Source organism: Labrus bergylta, chromosome 7 (assembly GCF_963930695.1).
Source record: "Labrus bergylta chromosome 7, fLabBer1.1, whole genome shotgun sequence".
In the NCBI taxonomy this organism is placed as follows: Eukaryota; Metazoa; Chordata; class Actinopteri; order Labriformes; family Labridae; genus Labrus; species Labrus bergylta.
The window spans coordinates 16479093-16501275 of NC_089201.1; the positions used below are offsets into that span (position 1 = coordinate 16479093).

The following is a 22183-nucleotide window of genomic DNA, read 5'->3' on the forward strand; positions in this document are numbered from 1 at the left end:
TTTAATGTCCGTCAGGCAGCAGTCCAGGATGCTTTGGTTTCAGATAAATGTGTCCACTCCTGACTGCTTTTGTGCCGAGTGCTCAGGGAGACAAGGTGAACTCAGATTCATGTCTGCTAATGAGACATCTATCAATGTTAAGAGACAGGTCATTGTTTGGGTCATTTCTCTGTTTATTGCAGCCTTTTCTTTCCCCACCTCGCTGTCTCTTTTTTTAAGCTCTTAAATGACACAGAATGGAGAAATGCGGTTCATTTTTCCTCCTGATGTTTCCCTCATGCTGGCCTTGAACATTTCTTTAAGTAACCAGCCGACCAGCTTAATAATTGCTAAGTGCTTTAACAGTATAGAGGAAGCCTTTTGTGTGCAGCGGGCCTTTGTATCTGAACCTTCGCACAATGAACTCAACATATAATGCAAAAATAAAAATGTCAAGAAAATGGTGCGGCCTTCACCCTGTCAGCTCGCGTGCTGTAAAAGTCCGGGCAGGAAGGACGTGTTTGCAGCGACCAGCTGTGTGGTAAAACAGCGAGCTGACACCGTCTTGATAAATCTTTAAAAGCTGAGGTGGCAGTAAGGGGGGTGGTAAAAAAAAAAAGAAGAAATGCCCCACATTGCAAAGCAAGGCCATTTCTATTCATTAGAACTGTCACAGGCACTTAGGGCTCCTGTGAGCGGCCGACAGCTAACAGCGTGCCGACAGGGGGTGAGCGCTGCGCAAAGGCTAACAGTGTCATCAACAACACTTTAGCCGAGGACTACAGTACACAGAGGGGTCAGCTATGTTAGGCTAAGTGAGCGCTCAGCGGCTAATAGGGTCTGTACCATTTGATCATACGGGAGATGTAACCTGGCATAGCTCAGATGACTGAACTCTTTTCAGCGGGAGGCGGAGGACGAGGCAGGGACCAGAATGCTCAGGCTTTAATTTGCTCGCCATTTAAGTGCCGATGATCAAATCTAATCGTATACTGTAAGAGGAATGCGAACAAAACCGCTTGTCAGACGAAGTGAACACAAGAGAGGAGTGAGGGGATAAAAACGACTTGCTGCGACCTGGAGAAGAAACCTGTGGAGCTCTCTGCAGCGCTGCATTTGAAATACAAAATGATGTCTCGTTACAAAAGAATCAGAACATGAGCCTGTTTACCGGGATGTCCTTGCACTCCAGTTCCGCATTGCGTTCCTTAACCAAAACCTAAAAATTCTGACAGCTTTAAAATGTGGGATGCTTGCCATTACCAGTAAGATTGAGATCATCACGCTAGCAAGGTTGTGTTTTGAAGGGGGATTCCAACAATGTGCCAAAACTGATTTTAAAAGGTTCCCGAAGTGAAAGGACAGAAGAAGAAGAGGAAAACAGAAACAGAAACCCCATCATGTAACAGTGAAGGACACAACGTTTTTATGAAATGAAGCTTTATTCCAATAAATTAACAAATGAGACCAAAACAAAAAAGGTGAAGAGATTAATCATTCGACGGTTTGAATGTGAGTGTTCGTTACTGAAGGAGACCTCACTTAACGAAGCATTCAGCCGTTTATTGATCACCTCGTCTCATTTTAACTCAACTGGATGGAAAAGAAACAGCAGTGGCACTTGCCGATCTCCGTACGCGGGTTACATCAGGCTCTAAATGAACTGCGTGAGCACAGCACAGCACAGCATGAAAGACAATTTTACAATGAATCTTCAAGGACCGCAGCGATTCACATGAGCGTTTACAAGGCCCAGAGAAAGAGTTATTATTCATGCTAACAGTGTAGGATTCATCGTGCCTGCTTATGTTGGTCCTCTCTTTGTCTCAGCTGCGTGTTTGCAGCGTGATCAATGCCACCAGTCCTTGGGGAAAAAGCAGCTCCGCAAATTAGCAAAAGGAGAACTCAGCTCAATGGTAAGCTGTTTCTTTTTTTCTTTTTTTTTCTCGTTTACAAGAAGGGGAAAATGTGCAAGATATCATTCAATAGGCATTACTGTGTGAAGTATTTTTACAGAAGAACTGCAGTACGACTGATGTATCTGAGTTCAATCCACCGCTGACCTGTTTGACTCCTCTTTGTAGACACTAAGCAGGACGGACTCTGTTGAAAAGTGTGTTTCTTCTTCTACTTTAATAGATATTTTTACTGTCTTTATTGCCTCTTCAAACGTGCAGTATGTCAGTTCCGCCGTCACCACTCAAAGAAACAACAAAAGATGCCAGTGAGGGTGGCGGGGAGTGATTCTCTCTGCTACTGCAACCCCCCACACCCGATGAAAACGAACTTGAAGAGAATATTTTTTACCGACGAGGTGATGTATCCGAGTATAATTTACATGACGTTTTTATCACAGCAGCTCAGTACAGCAGCTTTCAGTAGCAGCTCCCGCTTCCTTATGTAGCGGTACTTGACGTAACATCTGGTGTTTCCTTGGCAACGATTAAACATGTCGTGTCTGTCATGGCTGCCACAAAAGACACGGGGCTTTACAGCTAAAACATGAAGGATTTCTCATGCTTTGATAACTGTTGGAAATATATGAGGTAATGTAAGTACTTAACAAAAACAAAATATATATAACATAGGTTTAGTCCATTTTTTATTAATTTAGATACTTGAGTGTAAAAAGTTTACATATTGTATCTTTAATTCAATTACATGTATTGATTTGTTTATTTTTAAATATGAAGAAGACAAAAAGAAGGAAGAGAAGAAGAAGAAAACAAATGCACCTCAAATTGACTCTCTCTCAATCGTATCATTACTCCTCAGTTCTTGCTGCACAGAACGTTTTTTTAAAAGTCTCCTTCTGTAATATTTATCATCAAAAGAACTTTAAATTTTGATGAGTGTTTTATATATTATAACATTTTTTTTAATAGAGCAACAAGCAAAATACAGGACTGCAACAGTCTGCCATTTAAACCCCCACTTTCTCTCTGGAAGGAGTCACATGATCACAAAATAAATATTTGTTCATTATAATTGAGGACAAAGTGAAGCAAAAAATATGTGTTACAGTACGATCGCTGAAAAATACAATTTTATAAACTACAAAAGGGACTCAGAGAAAAGTAAATCAGGGATGATGATTTAAAGCAGCACGGTGAGAAACTGCAGAAAAGACTGGAAAAAAATGGATTTCAAATTCGAGCTTCGACGGAAAGGAGAAACAAACACATGAGATGGAAAAAAAAATGAAAAAGAAGACACACTTAAAGTTGTCCCCGAGCATTTCTTTCCACTCACTCCCCCTTTGATTTGACAGGAGGATGTCACTTTTCACACACACACACACACACACACACACACACACACACACACGGGTCTTTCCTTTCAATCAGTTTCCTTACAGTAGATAAGAGGCAAAGCTTCCTATCTTTCAACTAGAGACACTGTGTGCTGTCTTTGGCCTCTGGCTGTCCCATTCTGGCCCACTTCACACTTGACTGTATCAATAACAAAGTAAATGAGAGAGATCAAGCGCTCCTCTGATATCATCATGATTACTATGTGCACAGAACAGTAAAGAGGGGTGTTAGATGCTTTTAGATCTGGCTCGCTGTGGGCTGTGAAGGGGCAGGCCGAGGCATGCTGGGAGACCTTCCTGTGTTAGTGGTGCAGATCAGAGGAGTCGGAGGAGAAAGGGAAACCTGTGTTTTCACTGATTGATATTGTGATCTAACGAGCGAGGGATCCGTCGGTTGTAATTTTAGACGTTCAAAGATCCTCTGGAGAGGATGTGTTCAGAAAGGGCAAAACAAACTACATGTAAGGCAGCTCTGTCTTTAAGTGAAAGTGAGGGGGGAGAGGAGCGACAGCAGCAGCATCCTGTCCATCAAATGTGAAGGAATAAACTACGATCTGGAACAGTTTAAAGACGCCGCCTGTTACTGTGAAAGAATCAACTGTGTCCCACATGAATGGTTTTATGAGTTATTGTGAAGGTGAAATGTTGATCTTTTTTTTATTAGAGGTACATTATATCGTTTTTACGTCAGTCAGTTCTCCCTCAAAGATCCTCACACCTGTCAGCTCGGTCAGTGGTCGAGTGCTTTAAAATATGACAAAGTAGTTTTCCCTTCACATCATTTGTGATGCCGTATTTTATCTTATTTTTATGTACCAATGAAGTCAGTTGATGTAAGGTGAGGAGTGTTGAAGTTGCATAGTTGTGCATTCTTTCATAACATACATGAGGAGAATCCCTGCACGTAAGGACAATGACATGGGATAAAGATCGTCGTACTTTGGAGCCTAGGCAGGCTAAGATTTAGAAACATATTTCCTACAGTCAATTGTTACACTACTGTATCTATGCAAACCAGAGGTGTTATTTTAGTGTCATTTAATCTGAGTCAATGTTAACTGCGGCCTCAGCGTGTGACTGCATCTCTTTAATAAACGATGTCGGTAAGTTTAGGATTGATTCATCCTAGATTTCTTGTAACAGACGACAGCATGTGATGACAGGACGAGCTGTGTTCTTGTATCTCTGCTGTCATTGTTGAAGGTCCAACATCAGTTCAATAATGGATTTCAGCTGCACTCGGAACATTTTCAAACAGCTGCAGCAGTCATTTTAGCTGTGTGCGAGGACAAAGAGCTCTCCGAGAAACTACTGAACAATCCTTCTTTCTGAAACAGATACGGCCATCGGTCACTCTATTATGTTTCCGCTTCACAATAAGTTACTGTGTCCTCTGTTGGTCATATGCCTGCTTCAAAAAGAGTGTGTCACATTTTTTTAAACCAAGAGAAGTTTATTAAAAGAAGTCTCTCACAGCCATCTAAGATAAAGCTCCTCTAGAAATATAAACTGGGATTCAAAACAACAAAGAGTGTTTGTCTTGAAGCTTGTAAAATCACAGATTCAGAGACATAAGACACACATTAGGTTTCAGGACGTTCGCCTACCGTCTTGTTCTGTCTTGGTCAGCTCCACCAGTTTCTTCTGTTTCAGTGTGTCCACAACATCTGCCAGGCTTCCTTTGCGGCGCTCCGGCGTCCCGAAGGTGAGGCCGATCATTTGCTCCCTGGAACACTCCTCTGGCTTTGGTGGAGAGGTAGAGTTAGTCCGGTAGGAGTAGACAGAGCAGCCTTTACTGCTGTCAGTGTCCTGAAAAGAGGCAGAAAACAAAGGTGAGAAAGTGTTGAGAATATCAGCTGCTGGTTTGATTGGTAGCCGGTGTGTAGCCTTTGTAACAACCCAGAAGTGCCAGAAGCTGCAGTTCCCCGAGTGGCCACTTGAGGTGAATGCTGAAAAAGAGTCACTCTCCATTAAGCCCTATATTAAGAAGCTCGACTTTACAGCAGAATCAAACATGTTTATAACCTGAAACACAGCTGCTTTGAGTTATAGTTGGATTCTGTTTGCTGTCTGCTATAAGTTCAACCTCAGCCTAAAGCATCAAAATGGCCCAAAAACAAATATTTTCAAAAGTTTTCAAAAGTTTAAACACATACCATTACGAACCAATCAACCAAAAAACCTTCTGTTATCACCAGCGTACCACCGGCTCCATGTTTAGAGTAACTTTGTTAAGTGCTGATTTAGTAGGAGGGTTAACTTGATTAATAAGGAATGCAAAGTGGATAACAGATGTCCAGGCCAGAAAATGTGAAGTTACTTAGCACACACATGTTTTTTTCCTCTCTTTACTATGACACATTTCAGATCAGTTCACACAGCTCGAGACTTCTGACTTGTTTATGACTCATGATAGAAATATTTTTTCATGTGGTGCTACATGTCCAGAGTGTCTCTGTCCCCCATGCTGTTTGCTCTGCAGGGTTATGAGTCGAGCGAGAGGCACAAGGATCTATCTTTACTGAGAAGATAAGCCCTTCAAGACGACCACATTGTCCCCACACAACAGACACTCCAGCACAGGTGTTCTAACACCGCGGCTATTTCTGGACGCTTTCTCCTCCCCTTACAGAGTGGGGGGATCTCCGAGAACTTTAGAAGGCTTATGTTTCAAAGACAAGGGGCTTTGGCTAACAGCGGGATCTTAAGACGCCCTTGAAATGGCTCCAGGAGGCCCTGTTGTGCACTTTGTCTCTAAGCGGAAGATGCCTCCGTAATGAGGATTAGGAGATAGTGTGTCACTTGTGGATGGTTGAGGTGTTTTTTTTTCGGCTTCATATAATGCCGCTCAGGAGTTAAACAAGCAGTTTGGAGGCAGGAAGGCCTGATGGTGAGATCGTATTATGCACCAAAAGGTCACGTATTCATCATTCAGGAGACCAATATGAGTCCATGACTGCCCCTGAGACGGAGCAAGTCGTCCTTGAGTAAGGCACCCACACTGATCAGGTCACTTGGAAGTCACCCTGGATGAGAAGGCAATGTACTTTAACGTTTAACAAAATAATGAACTAAGCCTTTCAAAAGTGTGGGTCCTTTTAAAACAATCTACTCTGTACAAAAACAATTATTTCTTCATTAGTGGAACTGAAGTAAAGCAAGACAAATTAAGATGAATATCTGAAAACCGACTGAACAATGAACTCTAGACTTTTACCAAAACTATGCATTTAGGATTGTCTCTAAATGCCCTGAAGCTGGTGACAAGATGAAAAGTAGAGGGGTGTGGTTTCACCTTATCAGTCCTCGGCTTGTCTATCTTTGGTAACATTTATTGTGGTATTCTTTGTGGTATCTTCATCGCCCTGTGGCCAACCGTCTGCAGCTAACTATTAATACTTTTTCAAGAAGTGGTTAAAAAAGTAGCACAGCATTCTGTCTTTATCCATTCAGAAAATACTGTAAGAAATCTTCTTTTAATAGGTCACTATGAGTCTCCTATGTGGTGGTCACGCTCAGGCATCGACTGTAAATAAACATGAACTAAGTCTCAGTGACGTCACTCATTGGTTACTGAAGGAGACTCTTGTAGCCCGTCGATGGTGGTTGCCATATTGGAAATCCTATGTCAAACTATTAGGTCAGCCTATCAACAGGCAAAGAGCTGGAGCTTAGGCCTCTTTAAAAACAGCTACATCGAGCCCCCCGTCGATCAGGTGAGCAACGTGTATCATTATGAATTATCCTTTATAGGTTCAAAAGTGTGTGCCGATAAAGAAATGAACTATTAAGACCAAGCTCGTTTTGAACCTGGCTTTAAACATGTTAATTTCTGCTGAATAAAACAGGAATTTTTGAACGGGTGTGTATGTGACTTCTGCAGTCAGCCTCGTGTGGACACTCGAGGAACTGCAGGTGTTTTGCACATGCGCACTGGCTTCATCTTTCTTTGTTTCACTGGCACTAAGTGAAACATAATGTTCAAATGTTGTTATTAAAATGTTCATTAGCTTCAAAGTTCTTGTTGTGGACTCAGAGTGACTTACAACTTAAATCAGTGTATGAAACCAAATAAAAACAATAAAACAACTGTATAATCACACAATCCTGAAAATAAAAATTCAAGAAGGAAGGAAAAAGTTAGATTTAGGATTATAGAGATGAATGAATAGGACTTTTGATGGGAAATGTCAAATGTGTTTGGCCACAACATTGATACCTAAGGAAACTTCACTCTCAGAACTTTTCCCTTTCCTCAGAGGGCAAAGTCAAACACGCCTCTTCCATTAGGGACCAACAGAACCTGAAGCCAAGTAACTAACACCTCAACACACACACACACACACACACATGAAAACAGGCTGCAGAGATGAGAAGAACCAGGGGCGACATGTCTCTAGAGGAGGACTCTCACTGGGCTGCCTACAGCACTGCCCGCGGCATACACACCAGAGGAGTGTGTGTGTGTGTGTGTGCGCGCGCGCACATGTGTACACTCAATTGTGTACAATCATCATTATGCATGAGAATTTGCACACCCTGTGTACTCCAGAATGTATTTCATGAGTGTTTTATGAGTGCTGTGCCCTGAGTGTGTACACTGTGTACACACATTTGTTTCATAGATTTGACTTATAGCTACATATCTTAAGATAAGATATGGTCAGAGCGTAATTCACGTCTCACCATCGCAGCAGCAGGCACCACATTCTCCCACTCAGCATCTGTCAGCTTCTCTCTGACCGGCTGCAGCTCGTCCAGGTGGGGTTGGTCATGTGCAGAGGGAGATGGGGTCTCCTTCAGCCCATCTCGCTTGTCGCTGGCCCAGGCCCCAATATCCTGACCCATCGCTTCCTCTTCCTCAGACCGTGGGTGGAAGGGAGGCGTAGCTCGCATGGAAGACATCATTCTGTGTAGGAAGAGAGGGCGGGGACTTTTAGCTTTTGGCCACAGTTTGGCAGTCGGGAAATGTGAGGACAGGGGAGGAGAAAATGATCTAAATAAAAGGTAAAGTAGCATTTCTCATTAGAGCAGAGGAGAGGAGAGGAGAGGAGAGGAGAAGAGAGGAGAGGAGAGGAGAGGAGAGGAGAGGAGAAGAGAAGAAAAGAGAAGAGAGGAGAGGAGAGGCGGAGAAACAGAGAAACTTTGAGGTTTTTCCCATTTGGAATATGATGCCCACAACTTGTCATAAATCATGTTTATCACTCTGTTGCATCACTTTTTCTTTGAACAACACTTTGTTACCCCTTTGGGAACTGAGTTTATTAAAATGCAACCCTTCCGGGAATTTTCAAATAAGTTGCATGTGTTTTAAAAAGTGAGTTGATGCCACTTTTTTTTAGATAATAAACAGGTGAGCTATTCTATCATTTTTTATAGCTTTAAATGTTTTCAATTCTAAAGTATAAAAATTAAATATAAGTATTTCTGCCACTCACTATAACAGCCTGTTGCTCTACTTTGGGTGTGTTAAGGGATTTAAAAAAACCTTGTCCATCACTGACTGTGCACTGAAACCACAAAAGAAGCCGCCTCTGGTTTCAGAACCTGAATAGTTCAATCAGAACCACAAGCCTTATTTAAAATGAACACACATGAATGCTGAAGATACAGCTCACTGACCCACCAGCAGTTCACGATACATATCACAGTCCTGGTATTTATCACACACACACACACACACACACACACACACACACACACACACACACACACACACACACACACACACACACACACACACACACACACACACACACACACACACACACACACACACACACACACACACACGATCATTAAGCACATACAGCCTCTGGGAAAATCTATTAATCTATTAAGCAGCATCAAGGTCTCTCATCACCTCCCAGCTGTTAAAAAATAAAGCAGAAGCTGTGCTGCTGAGGTTCAGTGGAAGAATCTCTTTTTTTTTCCTTTCTAATGTAAGCCTCGGGCTGCGGGAGTCATTAGGCTAATTAATCATTTACTGTAATTACTTCCCTTTGTTGCACTATCACTACGCGGACTTTCATTGACAGCGTTTGTTTCCTTAACCCTTCCCCTCCTATTGCCTAATCTCTGCCCTAAATTATCGTTTTACATCAAAACACAAACGCACTTTAAAGGGTTTTCTTCTTCTCTCTGTCTTTATACGGCTAATTGGTGTCTGAAACACACATTTAAACAATTACACAGAGGCAAACGCTCACACATGCACAACATTTCTATGGTGATAACTAACAATGCAAACTCCAAGGTTCCTTAAAAACAGCCCCACACATTCACACCCCAGTCACACATGTTCACACGCAAGTTAAACAGATTGCTACTTCTGTCTAAGCGCTCGGTAAATCACAGCTGGCTGTCCATCTTTGAAATATGCAGCCTCGTGGGTGCCCTTAAACATAAATCTGACCCTCAGTCGAATGTCTGCAGAGGAAGAGCGAGGCCACAGAGTCCATATGTGGGGAGGAAGAAAAAGGTCAGAATATGTAATTTACAGAGGGAGTTGATTAAGAGTAAGATCACAGAGTGTCTCTTTGAGATTAAGTGCGGAAAAGATGAAAAAAAATGAAAAAAAGAGTATAAATGCTTTGAGGACTATAGCTATTGGAGGAACATTTTGTACATTTGCAGGCTCAGGATATGAGAGTTGTAATATTGCATGTGAAAGAGCTCATTTCCATGTAGGTCTGAATGCTGTAAAGCGACTCTGAGGGTCATGATGTTCTGTGCATACCGTCTTTTACTATCAGTGTCAGAATGCAGCTTCCAGTCGCTCTGTTATGCAGGTTAAATCAGAGGAGGGCTGGCTAGTGTCATGGCATGAAAACTGACACGCACTCCACTCTGACCTGAGGATATTAATACATTCATAACCATTGTAACTGTAATCACTTTGCAATGCTTGTATGATTCACCCTTTTCTGTCATTCATGCTCCTTTGACTCTGCTTCCCTTTCATGTGATCTTTACAGGGACACTGGATGACTGTGCTTGTGACCTCTGCAAGCTCCTCTTATTGAGAATAAGTGAAAACATTTTTTAATTAAACTGGACATCCTTAAAGCCGAATATCATAAGATGTCAGGGATCAGCAGCGATTATCAACTTTCTCTGTTTTTCTTCCGGCATTTAAAAACATCTTGAGGCACCATTGCTGTTTATTTTAGCATCTTTAAGCAACTTCCCTGTTAATTTAATCACCGTTTAAACTCTGTACTATTAATTTTTTAAATATTTTAGCAGCTTTAAAAATAATTTTAACATATTTAAGGAACCTTACTGTTCATTTTCATGTCTTTTAGAAACTTTTTTTTGACACTTTTCTGTTTATTTTCACATCTTACAACAACACAACTGTTCACTTTAGCATTTTAGGCGACTTTTGAATCCATTTGACCATCTTTTGACAATTTAACTGTTAATTTAAGCCTTTTTTAAAGATCTTTTCAAAAACCGGACTGCCCGCTTTCAGGACTGTATCCTCTGTGCATGAGGCGCATCAACTAACCACTAGGCCATCCCTGCCCCAATTTTAGCAATTTTTTAACAACTTTATTTTTTATCTGAGCTCCTTTCAGTGACATCTTTGGCAAACCAAGACCACAACACCAAGAAATCTTCCTCTCATGGAAATGATTACAGAGAATAGTTGGAGCTTATATCAAAGAAGAGTCTAAGTTTGATTGCAGTGATTTAAACATGCTAAGTGTAGCATGATTTGTCTGATAGGAAGGCCTGACAGCTGAAGGTTTAAATTTCCCCAGACCTTTATTCTTTTACCAACAGTATGAGTAAAAGAGATAAAAAGACCCCAGACAACTAACAAACAGCAAATAACTAATCCATAATTAACTCCTGCAATCCACACTAGAGCGATGAGGGAGGGATAATGAGGGAGGGGGCAGAGGAGAGGCTATATTTAGTTGACAATATTGCTGGTGCTGTGTTTATGGGGGAGCTTCAGACGTAGTTTCTTGGAACTGGTGTCTCATATGGCCAGGAATGCCCAGCCTCATAACTCGCTGCCACTGATATGGTGGCATCATGCAACAGTACGGGGAGGGGGGGTTTGTTGGTAAGGATGCCACGAGGCCTTTTGTAATTGGTTGAAATGGTTTGGGATGAGCGTTGAGGATTTGTTTTCAATCGTTGGTTGTGAGAAGTGGGCACTACCATCCGGAGGTCACTCAAGCTTTCAAACTTGGAGTTTCTTTTAGATCTGGAGGTGTCCATGTTTGGATGATGGTTCTGATTTGCAATGCTTCATCTCTCTTTGGACAGGTCACTGTGGCATCAACTCTTATATCACAGATATATACATCCAATAACATAACCAGCTTATTGTCAATGTTTTCAATACAATTATTGGAGAATATCTGGAACTAACGATTGAGACGTTAAACGTATTAAGGAAATGTTCTCAAAGGTGTTGAATCAAGTTTAAAGTGATTTTTCTCCTCATAGACTTCTAGACAATCAGAATGGAATGAGGCTGCTATCAGCTCCATGAATTGAGCATAAATAGCCCCTGCTATCTGCTCCGTCTAAAGGGTCAATTCACAAAGCATGTTGTGCTAATGACATTCAAGAGCAAACATGCTCTGCTCGGTGCAGTTTGCTCTTGCATTGCGTCAGATTGTGGAGTTTAACTCGGCTGTGTGAAGCTGCGCACTGAAGTTGAGTGAGCTCAGTTTTGTCCATGTACCGATGATAAGCTAAAAAATGTTTTTAATAGTTTCAGACATTATTCACAGTTAATTTATTTTGATATCATCCAGAGATGGAGTTGATTTCCTGATCACTGGAAAGTTTGTGCAACAAATCCCTTAAAATACTGTGACGCAGTTACCACCAACGCTCAGCAGAAAGTAATATGTTAACTATGCTATTTGTGCCTTCAACTGTAAATTAGACATTTTTTTATAGCTATGAGGCTCATTTAGATGCATAGAAAGGGGTAATTTTGCCCCAAAAGAATGCTTAATGGGACTAAATACACACAAACCGCACAGACGCATAGAGACGCAATTTAATCTGCTGCTCAGTTTGGGGAGGATTTTACCCTTTTACATTCGCTCTCTGAACTAGGCAGTGTCATTTCGTCTCAGTTGCATAGGTTTAGCAGGTGGAAAAGCTGTGCAATCCTTTCGTAAATCAGGCCCTCATACCTTTTTTAAACGACCAGTGAAGTTGACCCCTGCTGGCCAAAGAAAAGAATGCAAGTGAAAGACATTTTTGCATCGTGTTTCACTTTTAGAAACCAAGATGCTATCTCAACTTCCTCTATACAGTTTCAAATGAGCAAGAACCTATTTATGCTTAAACCTGTCCATATAATGAACTCACCAGTTGTTCATGTGTTGTTGTGATCTACATAAGGTGTGTTGTTACGGGAGTACAGTTCACTACTTTTAGAGGTTAAATTAAAATTAAAGAAAGATTGTTCCTGCCATGTCGACGATTGGGGAACTTAATGACTTTTAATGTTTCTACTTTTATGAAACAAAGTCAGAAATGAAAAGCCAAACATCAGGTTTAACAATAATGGCTCATAATGGAGGAGGAACTTCCTTCCAGCTGCTACTGTCATGACATGAAGAAAAACAGAGATACAGCGCTGTTCTTTGGGATGTCAGCCATCCCTACAACTAGACGTCACTACTTTTGCAGAAAAACATTATCACTGCATGTTTTTTGCTTTTCAGACACAGAGTTTAAACAGACTTCTATGAATCTAAGAAAAGGGAACACTACACCAAAAAGATGCACCCTACAAGAACATGAGAATGTTTCTTGATTTGTAAAAGGTTCCATTATGTCAAATGTGTGTTTTTTATTAACTAACCAAAGCACTGTTGTCTGGTAATATCAGGTTCTTCTCTGAGACTAAAGTAACCAAGCAGTAACAAAGGAGCATCCCTCTCCCATCATAATAATAATTTTGACAACATGGAGTCCCTCTCAGGAAACACCGAAAGCTGAAAAGCAAATTCCTTCTTTCACACAGTGCTTTGAGGCTCTCCGAGGGAGTTTTTATATTGTAGAAAAAGAAAAAGACATGTAGAAAAACATCGAGCCTTTCCCCTGAATGAAGTTCCCCTGTCCCCAGACATTTCTTGGAAAATGACACTAGTGAGATTCACTGCTCGTCTAAACTAAACAAAGCATGCACTGTTAAGTGGAGACTTTCAATTTTTCATGCTTTTATAGTTTTTATGAGCATGAAGTCAGGTTGGGAAGATCATCCCACAAGCAGGTTTACATATCAGCTGAATAAGACCAGTACATGCTGTAACCTCATGTCAATAATAATCACAATGAATGCTCAGCAATGTTACTTACTGTTCTTTTTGAGCATTTTGGTTAAAGTTCCCTTCCTTCCTTTGTTGCCTATGGAGTTTCTTACAGCCTTTTAGGTCAGAGACACATTTAACAAACAGACTATTTCTGCTGGACAGCTAGCTAAGTCCTCTTCTTAATCGTGGACAGTAACTTAGAATCCCTTTGTGAGAGGAAGAAAAACAAAAAACCGGGGTCGGAATTTGGCAGGAAAGCGTTGTTCAGATCTGGCCTGGAACCTGGCGACTTGGCAGAAACAATCAGGCATTGTGGAGCGTGGACGGAGAGGGACCTGTGACAGATGAGAGCGGGAGAGAGAGGGCCCCCTCTTAGAAAAACAGTACACAAAGCGCCATTCACAACCCAGGTCCCTTCTGCCACTTGTGGAGCGAGAGAAGGGATCTGACAAAGGCCTTCGACTCGACCAATTGGGTGTAAAATCTCCAGCCGTCCCAGCTGGACAGAGCTGAGGAAGTGGGAAATACCAATGAGAAAGAGAGACAGAGAATGAGAGGAGAGAAAAAACACAAGTGGAGAAAGAAGATGGAGGACTTTCCTTGGAATTGTTTGTCTGTCGGGGTGTCACCGAACAACAACAAAACAGTGAAAGAGGGGCATGGGGAATGTAAGTTCAAACAGATACAGCACTATTGGTGGTATCCATCAATAACAACTGCTATAATTATAAGAAGAAGAAGAAATAAGAAACTCAAAGACACTGTGAAACATAAACATAAAAAGATCAAAACTAGATAGAAGGAACAAACATAGAACATAGACAACAACACATGAACCGCAGCGTCAAGAGGGAGGGGGCAGCTATGGAGAAGGCTCTGTCCCCCAAGGTACGGCTCTTAGTTCTGTGTGGTGGAGACCAGAAGTTTGCGTTGGAAGAATGGAGGCTATGAGAAGGAGAGTGACGGTGGAGGAGGTCAGAGAGAAGGGAGCCTGTAGGTTGAGGGCTTTGTGAGTGAGGAGAAGGATTTTGAGTCGAATACAGTAAGGTACAGGGAGCTAATGGAGATTTTGCAGAAAAGGGGTGATGTGTTCATGGGAGAGGGTGCGGGTGAGCAGAGTTCTGGATGTTTTGAAGTTTGTTGAGTACTTTAAAGCCCTAAAGGATGCTGATGCAGTAAACGAGTCTGGGTGTGATAAATGCATTATGTACCCATAGAGCAAGGAACTGAAAGTAATACTCATCTTTGGAAACAACTTTTTCTTGTAATGTCATTTCCATCTGCACACCAAAACCCAGCCGAGTCTGCATCATCCTCGATAAATGCTATCAAATATAATGTAATATATCTAATATAATATAATAAAAAATGTTTTACTTGTGATTAATTGCTGAATTCCAATAGTCAATCGCAATTGATCGCATTTGAATCATGTGTTTAAAAATTCCATAATTTTTCATTACAAAACAGCTTGTATGCTCTTGTTTTGTATTTTGAACTGTCTAAAGCTAAGGTACTGTACTTCCTGTTAGGATTTTTTTTTTTTTTAAATAAGGAACCTTCAGTTGATGGAAGGTGTAACCATTAACTTAACCACGGAAAAAGGACCTCGCTACAGATTGAAAAGAGACTAAAAATCACTAAAGGTAACGCTAAAAAAGTGAAATGTTTGTTGCAACTTAACAGAGTCTATCTTTAGACCCCGACCAAACAAATGCTTGCTTTGTTCAAAGCTAATTGCTATAGGGGAGTTGTTTTGAAGCCATCATGAAAGTTTGTAGTTGTATCGGGCAACTCCCAGGTGTGAATGTGTAGCAGGGCGTTTCCAAAAAAAGAGCATGTGTGCTCAAGTTTGTTTCCCAGAATAAATAAACCAAAAAGAAAAAAGAAATCTTTTAAGAGAATTGGCTGTATGAGAACTGCTCCTCCAGCTCCTAAATCTTAGGTCTGTCTGGACTCTCATTAGATCATCGCAGAGCACTGCAAACAGAGGGCACTGTCAGAGGTCAGACATGAGGAATGTGAGCACACACACGCTGCCCTGTTTTCTGCAGAGATTCCCTCGTCCCCGGGTCTTTTGCCCAAAATAGAACCATTAAATAGCAACGCCAGTTAGCCCCAAACCAGCCCGTTCCGTCACTGCCTTCATAGCAAGAAAAGCAGTTTTGTTTTCTGAAATTCCAACCCATTAACATGGATTTCACTGTAAGAGGCAGCTCTGTTGCTCTGAAGGGAGTGAGCCAACAACAAGTAGCTGCTCTATTTCAAAGCTGTTCGTACTTATTGCATGCGAATGCAGGTTTTTCTGACCTTTTCTTGACTTAAGTGAAACAATGAAGGGAGGTGAGCACAAGGCGGATGCTGTGTGAGATGGTCGGGTCAGAACCAAGTGTTCATCAATCAGCTGTCATGACCAAATCCTTCCAGGATTCCCAGGTAAACAGCAGTCATTGTATGACCATCAGTACGTTACACTGGAGAGCTCTATTGTATTTACCTCTTTGGAAAGTATTTACATCCACAAGGAACGCAGAGGGGATGAGCGGAGGCAGCACTCAGTTTTCCTCTTTGTCCTGCCTGAGTTAGCACTTGTTGATATGTGTGATTTAATCAAAAACAGATGAAAAATATTTATTGCATCAGTTATTTAAAAAAAGGATAATACAAGTTTTAGCATTCTTAAGAAAAGCTATTCAAGTTTGCCAAAATATTTGCAAACTTTGACATCCAGTTTGTCAGTCAACAACATGTTTCAATACCATAAATGACTGTCTTTCTGTTCTGAATTTATAATGCTATGTCCATCATCAACACCAGCAGCAGTTTGATTTGACCGAACAAATGGAGACTATTTGCTTTATATGAGCTTTAAAAGTCAGTGGCTACTTTGAGATAATATCAAGGTAGCCATCGTTTTTTTGTCAGCAAAAGATGTAGTCAATGAAACAAATTATTATACGACATAGGGTACCAGACTTTTTTTCAATCAGATGTTTGGCAAAAAATGAAATGTGTTGCTCAGATTAATAAATGAGGATCTAAATGTATTGTTCATTGGCAAATTAGAACATTTTAAAAGTTGAATAGTCTTAAAATTGAACAATACTGTTTAAGTTCAAACATGAATCAAATACGTCCAAGCATGGGTTTTAAGGTTGTTAACAGCACAAAACAATCATTTATTGAATTCCCCATTAATGCAGGTAGTTAAGTTGCGAGAAACGGGTCGGTATAATTGTTGCCAGTTTAAGGATTTTGTCTTTCATTAGAAGAACACCTAGAGCAAACACATGTTTCATGTCTCTGTTAGTCCTGCTGATGGAAACTCTCAATCAATCCAAAGACAGAATGCTGAAAAAATGATGAATGCATGGCTTGTACAGTGGACATAAACAACACATCACTATGCAGGGTCTCTGTGTTCATGGACTTGGACCTAAACCACAGACCCCTAGAAAATCCAGAAGTGGCCTTATTGACCAACACCCTCCCTTGTGCTTGTTATTTTTTCTGGCATGCGAACACACCCCGTGCTAACACAAATACAGTACACATATACATTTATCTGCTTCATGGCAACGATACAGAGTAAACCATTAAAGAAACCATTGAAGACCAAAGTCAACACTCTGGGGCTCAAAAGGACTGTTTGTCTGCTACCTCTCACCCAAGCTAGTTAGAAAACCTGGTCAGTGTGAATATTTTGTGTCTTAATCCTTAATAGACCAAATTGTCCACAAAGCTTTGCCATCATATAAACAGATAAATGATGACCATAAAAGTTCTGATTTAATACAGAGTGTAAAAGAAACAAACAAAAAAGTGAAAGAAGTTATACGTGTTTTGGCAGTAATGGAAAAATAAAATCATTTATTAAAAGCAGGGCAGTCCTGGACATTTCTGAAAGAGAGCACTATCCAAATTGCACAAATCAGTATCAACATTTTGGTACTAATGTGTTTCCAAGCTACTTAAAGGCCACTGCCAAATCTTAGAGAGGTATTTTCATAAGGGTCTGCACAACAGCTGAATTAGACATTTTACCTTTGAGCTCTTAGAAAATAGAAAATGTATAGGTAGTTTTATATAAAATAAGTCAGACTATACCAAGCCTTCCCAACCAGATTTTTCTTATCTTAAAGCCCAAAGACAATAGAAGCGGACCAAGACCAGAACCCTGAGGAACCCCAAAAGTTAATCTGCAAGTACAGTACATCTAGTTAAACCAATTGTGAGGATTTCCAAGTAGAAAACCACTATGACCACTATGGTAGTTACTGTATATTAAGATGGATTCTATCAAGCCTTGTCAACCTGCTATGTCTTTGCTATGTCAAAAGTTCCTCCCAGGATCTCTAAAGCCACACCTTATCAAGAGAGGGGTTTTCTTTCATGGGGGTCTGAACAACAGCTGATTAGATATGTTACCCTATGGTCCCTTAAAAATACGACATTTAAAGGTACTTTTAGGGGTGCATTTTATAGGGGAGTCATCTAGAGCAAAGCAGGAAGCTTTAATTGACCTTTTATTGAGAAAAACATTTTCCATGAGTCAATGTTTGTGTGTCCTCTTTCTCACTCACTCAGCCAACCTTTCCTCTATCGTCTCTCTTTCTCCTAACCTCATTTCACCTGTGATCTATATCAGCTTAAAGCGCATACAGCCTACCACTTGATAAACACCTTCCAGGAGGTAATACGCTTTTTATCAGCAGGAGCTAATGCAGCAGCACACCACCACATGTCCTCTCACTTCAAGTCATTATCCTTATTATCCTAATTGTTACTTCTGACCTCTCTGGGGACAACATAATTCCACTGTGATGCACAAAGAAGCTTGTTACACAAGTCTTAAGCCTGTTGTGCTCAAACGTCTTTGCATAGGTAACAGAAACTGCAAACAAGGAGGAATCCTATCATCTTAAGAATAAAGATGAACCATATGTGCCCTTTTGACATGGAAGAAGACACTGTTTAAATCTAGCTTATATATATAAAAGATTACACACACTATCTTTTCAAATAGATTATGCAACTGGATATTTGTATAAAGTCCCCCAAAAGAATCCCCAAATGTTTACTGTGCCTTTGTGTCACATAATTTAGGCAGATTTAGCAATCAAAGAGGGTAAATTTCCAAAGGGTTAAGTTACAAAGTATCATCGGTGGTTAAGTCTATTTCAGGGTGACATCAACAACATCATGATAGAAGAGGCCTCTTGTGATACGACAGCTGCCCTCACACATTTTTCAGACTGATTGCATTAGCCCTGAGGCTAGGAACTGACAAAAAGTGAGCTTCAATAAGTCATAACAAGACTCATGGGCCCCTACCACATTCAAGAACAATTGTCAGACAACCATGTTTACTTTTTTTTTTCAGCTGTTGTTAATTTACTGCATTTGTCCTTCCTCTTAACACATTTATAATTCAGAAAATGTTGAGCTGAGAGGAGACGATGGCACAGTGGGATCAAATCCTATAAAGAGGGGGAGGGGGGGGATTGAGGAGAACAATTATGTTACATGATAATTAGTTTCAGTTGTTGATTTGGCGACACAGGCAATAAAATGAAAAGACATCATAGACAGTGCACATGTTCTCCATTACAATTTCAAATTCTGCAATCTTAACAACAACTTCTTGGTGGCACTTTTTGCAGAGACACTGACAAGAGGTACTGAGAGAGCATCGACTGTAAAACTCTCAAAGGACAAGAATACAATCAACAAATGCACACCTTTACACCTCTTAGTGTTGTTTTAGAAACTTTTTTAAAACTGTGATGTAAACAAACAAACTGGAAGCAAACAAGGAGCTCTCGAGTGTAACATCATCTGCAGGGGCATCCAAACAGGTGGCTTTTAGAGCGCCCAGGAGGCGCGAAAGCCTGCTAATCCCAGATTAAGACTGACAAGTCGTTTCACTGGATGGCCCCATTGTAATCCCAGTTGCCTCTCTATACCCTGACAATGAGCTTTGTTCCGTATCTGAGTAAGAGCTTGGAGGATTTCCTCAGCTTTGTTAGCATGAAATGGCTGCATTATTCAGAGGCATGCTACTTTCAGTCAGTTAAAAAACAACATATTTGTATTCAATTATTGACCCTCTTGAATGTGTAATGTGTACAGATGGTTTGAACAAGTCTGAGCGCAGAAAGCAAGATTTTGTTTCTGCTCATTTTGTGCGTTTGTGATGAAACAATACGTGAACACATAAATAATGCGGGATGTGTAGGAATCTAATCACATTTTGTAACACATTGAGCATTCATGTAACACTCTTATCGGAGGGCTAAACTCCAATAAGCTTAAATTCTATAAGTTCAACCAGAAGTATAAAATAGGATTTACGTGAATGTACATACTTAAATGTGGTTGGTTTAATATTAGTCACAGATTTTATGTTCATTAAAGATTTATTTAGAGGGTTTTTGAACTTTTCACTCCCTTTACAAGGAGGTCTTCCATTTGAGGATTTGGGTTCATTCATTTAAAGCTACAGTAACATTATTTCTTTAACATTTAGTTAAATAACACATTTGGATCTTGGCATGTCACCAACAATATGAATCCATGTGATTCTGTCACTGACTCACTCGTGTTACATCACGTTAGGACGCACAGATACCGCCACTTAATAATCTTTGAATTCTAATCCAATCGGATTTGCTTGATTTCAAGTAGATTTGGGGTTTCTAAAGTTTTGTTTCTCAGACCTTAACTATGTTTCAATTGTTTTTTGTGTTACAAAGAAATTCAACCCCAGGCAAGAAATTGCCACCATTCAAAAATAGGTGTAAAAAAAAATAGAAAACTACTGTCTACAATCCCATAAAAGCCATCAGGCTCGTTAGCTCTGGCAGGTAAGAATTAAACTGTATCAAATGTTGAATTAGAACAATAAGTTTCACATCCTTTTGTCAACTCTGGACGAGGTTCAGGACGTTCATCATGAATATAAATCACACAGTATGTTTAATAATGTGTCCTTTAAAGCTCCTGTAAACGGAGTGAGGATGCTTCAAGCTCCATAATTTCAAATCATCCAAACAGTAATAAACAAAATATATATATTTTTTTTTTTATGTTTTTGTGAAGGAAAAAACTCTGTAAACCAGGATGGAAAACCCCTCCAAAAACAACCGATCCCTTGTTTAAGTGACCCACTTAGAGCAGATTCATTAAGATTTTATAATTAAAAATGGCAAAAAATTATTCAGGACGTTTCTGCCTTTAAAGAAATATTCCAGTATTTTTTCACTGCAACAGCTAATTGAAGCAGTTTAGCAAAATGTGCTGTTTTGGGATTTTTTTGCTATTTTTGTATTTGCACTTTTCCATGAAGTTTTATTGTAAAAGTCATTGAAATAGTTTACACTGAAATGTTTCTCTCTGGTCTGATTTGATCTGCAGATTATTTGGCCGCAATTACATGTATTTTATATCACAAGGTTCTGAATCCAACCTGTGACTCCTTGGCAACATGTCATTCCCCACTGTCTATCCTGTTTCTCTAATAAAGGCATAAAAAACCCAAAAATAAAAATTTAGTGTGCTGATGTATTATAACCCATTCTGTTGCATTATCATTTCCTGTCCTTACATTACAGACCCTTTCCTAGGATTGAAATTAAATGCAAATAAATTATTCCGGGTTAGGCTGACTGTCACTGACTTTCTTGTAGTTAAAGACTTGAGGTGATTTAAGCGGTAAAGGAGGTATTGGGGCTAAGTGATGTAGGTTTTGCTGAAGCGGCATCAGTAAAACTTATCCTCCCTGCAGGAGCGGTTGTCTTGTTTGGGAGCTGGAGGCATGTCAGTGTCCCCCGGCATGTCGAGCCGTCACAATCCACACTAATCCTTTCCACGGTGTGTCCCCTGCTCGGGCCGCAGCCACTCGTTACAAAGTATATGCGACTGTGTGGAGCTGTGTTTGTGTGTGTTATGGGAAACAGGCTGGCTGATTAGAAACAGTTATGTGTGAGGGGATAAGGTATATCTGATACTGCAGACGAGTGGCCTATATTCAATAAACACTGGCTGAAATGTTGAAGAGGCACTTCTGTGCCTGGTTCATACTACCCGGGCGAGGAAAGCGAATAAGTCACGCTCTACCTTTCTGTGGAATATGAACACAAGGAGCAGGATGTAAAAACACATGTACACATGCTCGCAGTCACATTCTTCAGTGTGGAGAGGTTTGAGTGTGCGCTTCGAGGTCAGAGCCTCACTACGCCGCACAAGGTTTCCATTGTCCTTCACCGGCCCACAGCGAATATACATTGTTTGCCACGCACAAGGCCTCTCTTCAAACCATGAAGGGTGTTAATCTAGCCAATCACAGCGACTGCTTTTCACATGGACTTAAGCCCTTGAATCAGGGCAAATATTTAAGACTCAGGTGGGGTTGTTCAGTCCAACATGAGTGACGTCAAGTGTGGAAAGTCTGGCATTTGTGCATCGGGTAATAAACCTTTAATATACATATGGGGTTTTTTCTGCATGCTTTCATATTTTCTAATAATACAGTAACATGATTCAAGATTCAGGAAACTTTATCGTCTATCACATAGTGGCAGAAAATTAC

At 40.5% G+C, this 22183-nt stretch overlaps 1 protein-coding gene across 1 annotated transcript in view; it reads right to left on the reverse strand.

Annotated features, from left to right (window-relative positions):
• Window positions 1-22183, reverse strand: part of LOC109985962 (transcription factor SOX-6-like) — a 125583-nt gene that overhangs the window by 71518 nt on the left and 31882 nt on the right. Inside the window, exons 3-4 of the mRNA XM_065956885.1 lie at window positions 7979-8201; window positions 4900-5101 (exon numbers count right to left, since the gene is read on the reverse strand). Coding sequence (XP_065812957.1) covers window positions 4900-5101; window positions 7979-8200 — 424 coding nt within the window. The 5' untranslated portion in view covers window position 8201. The remainder of the gene's footprint in view (window positions 1-4899; window positions 5102-7978; window positions 8202-22183) is intronic.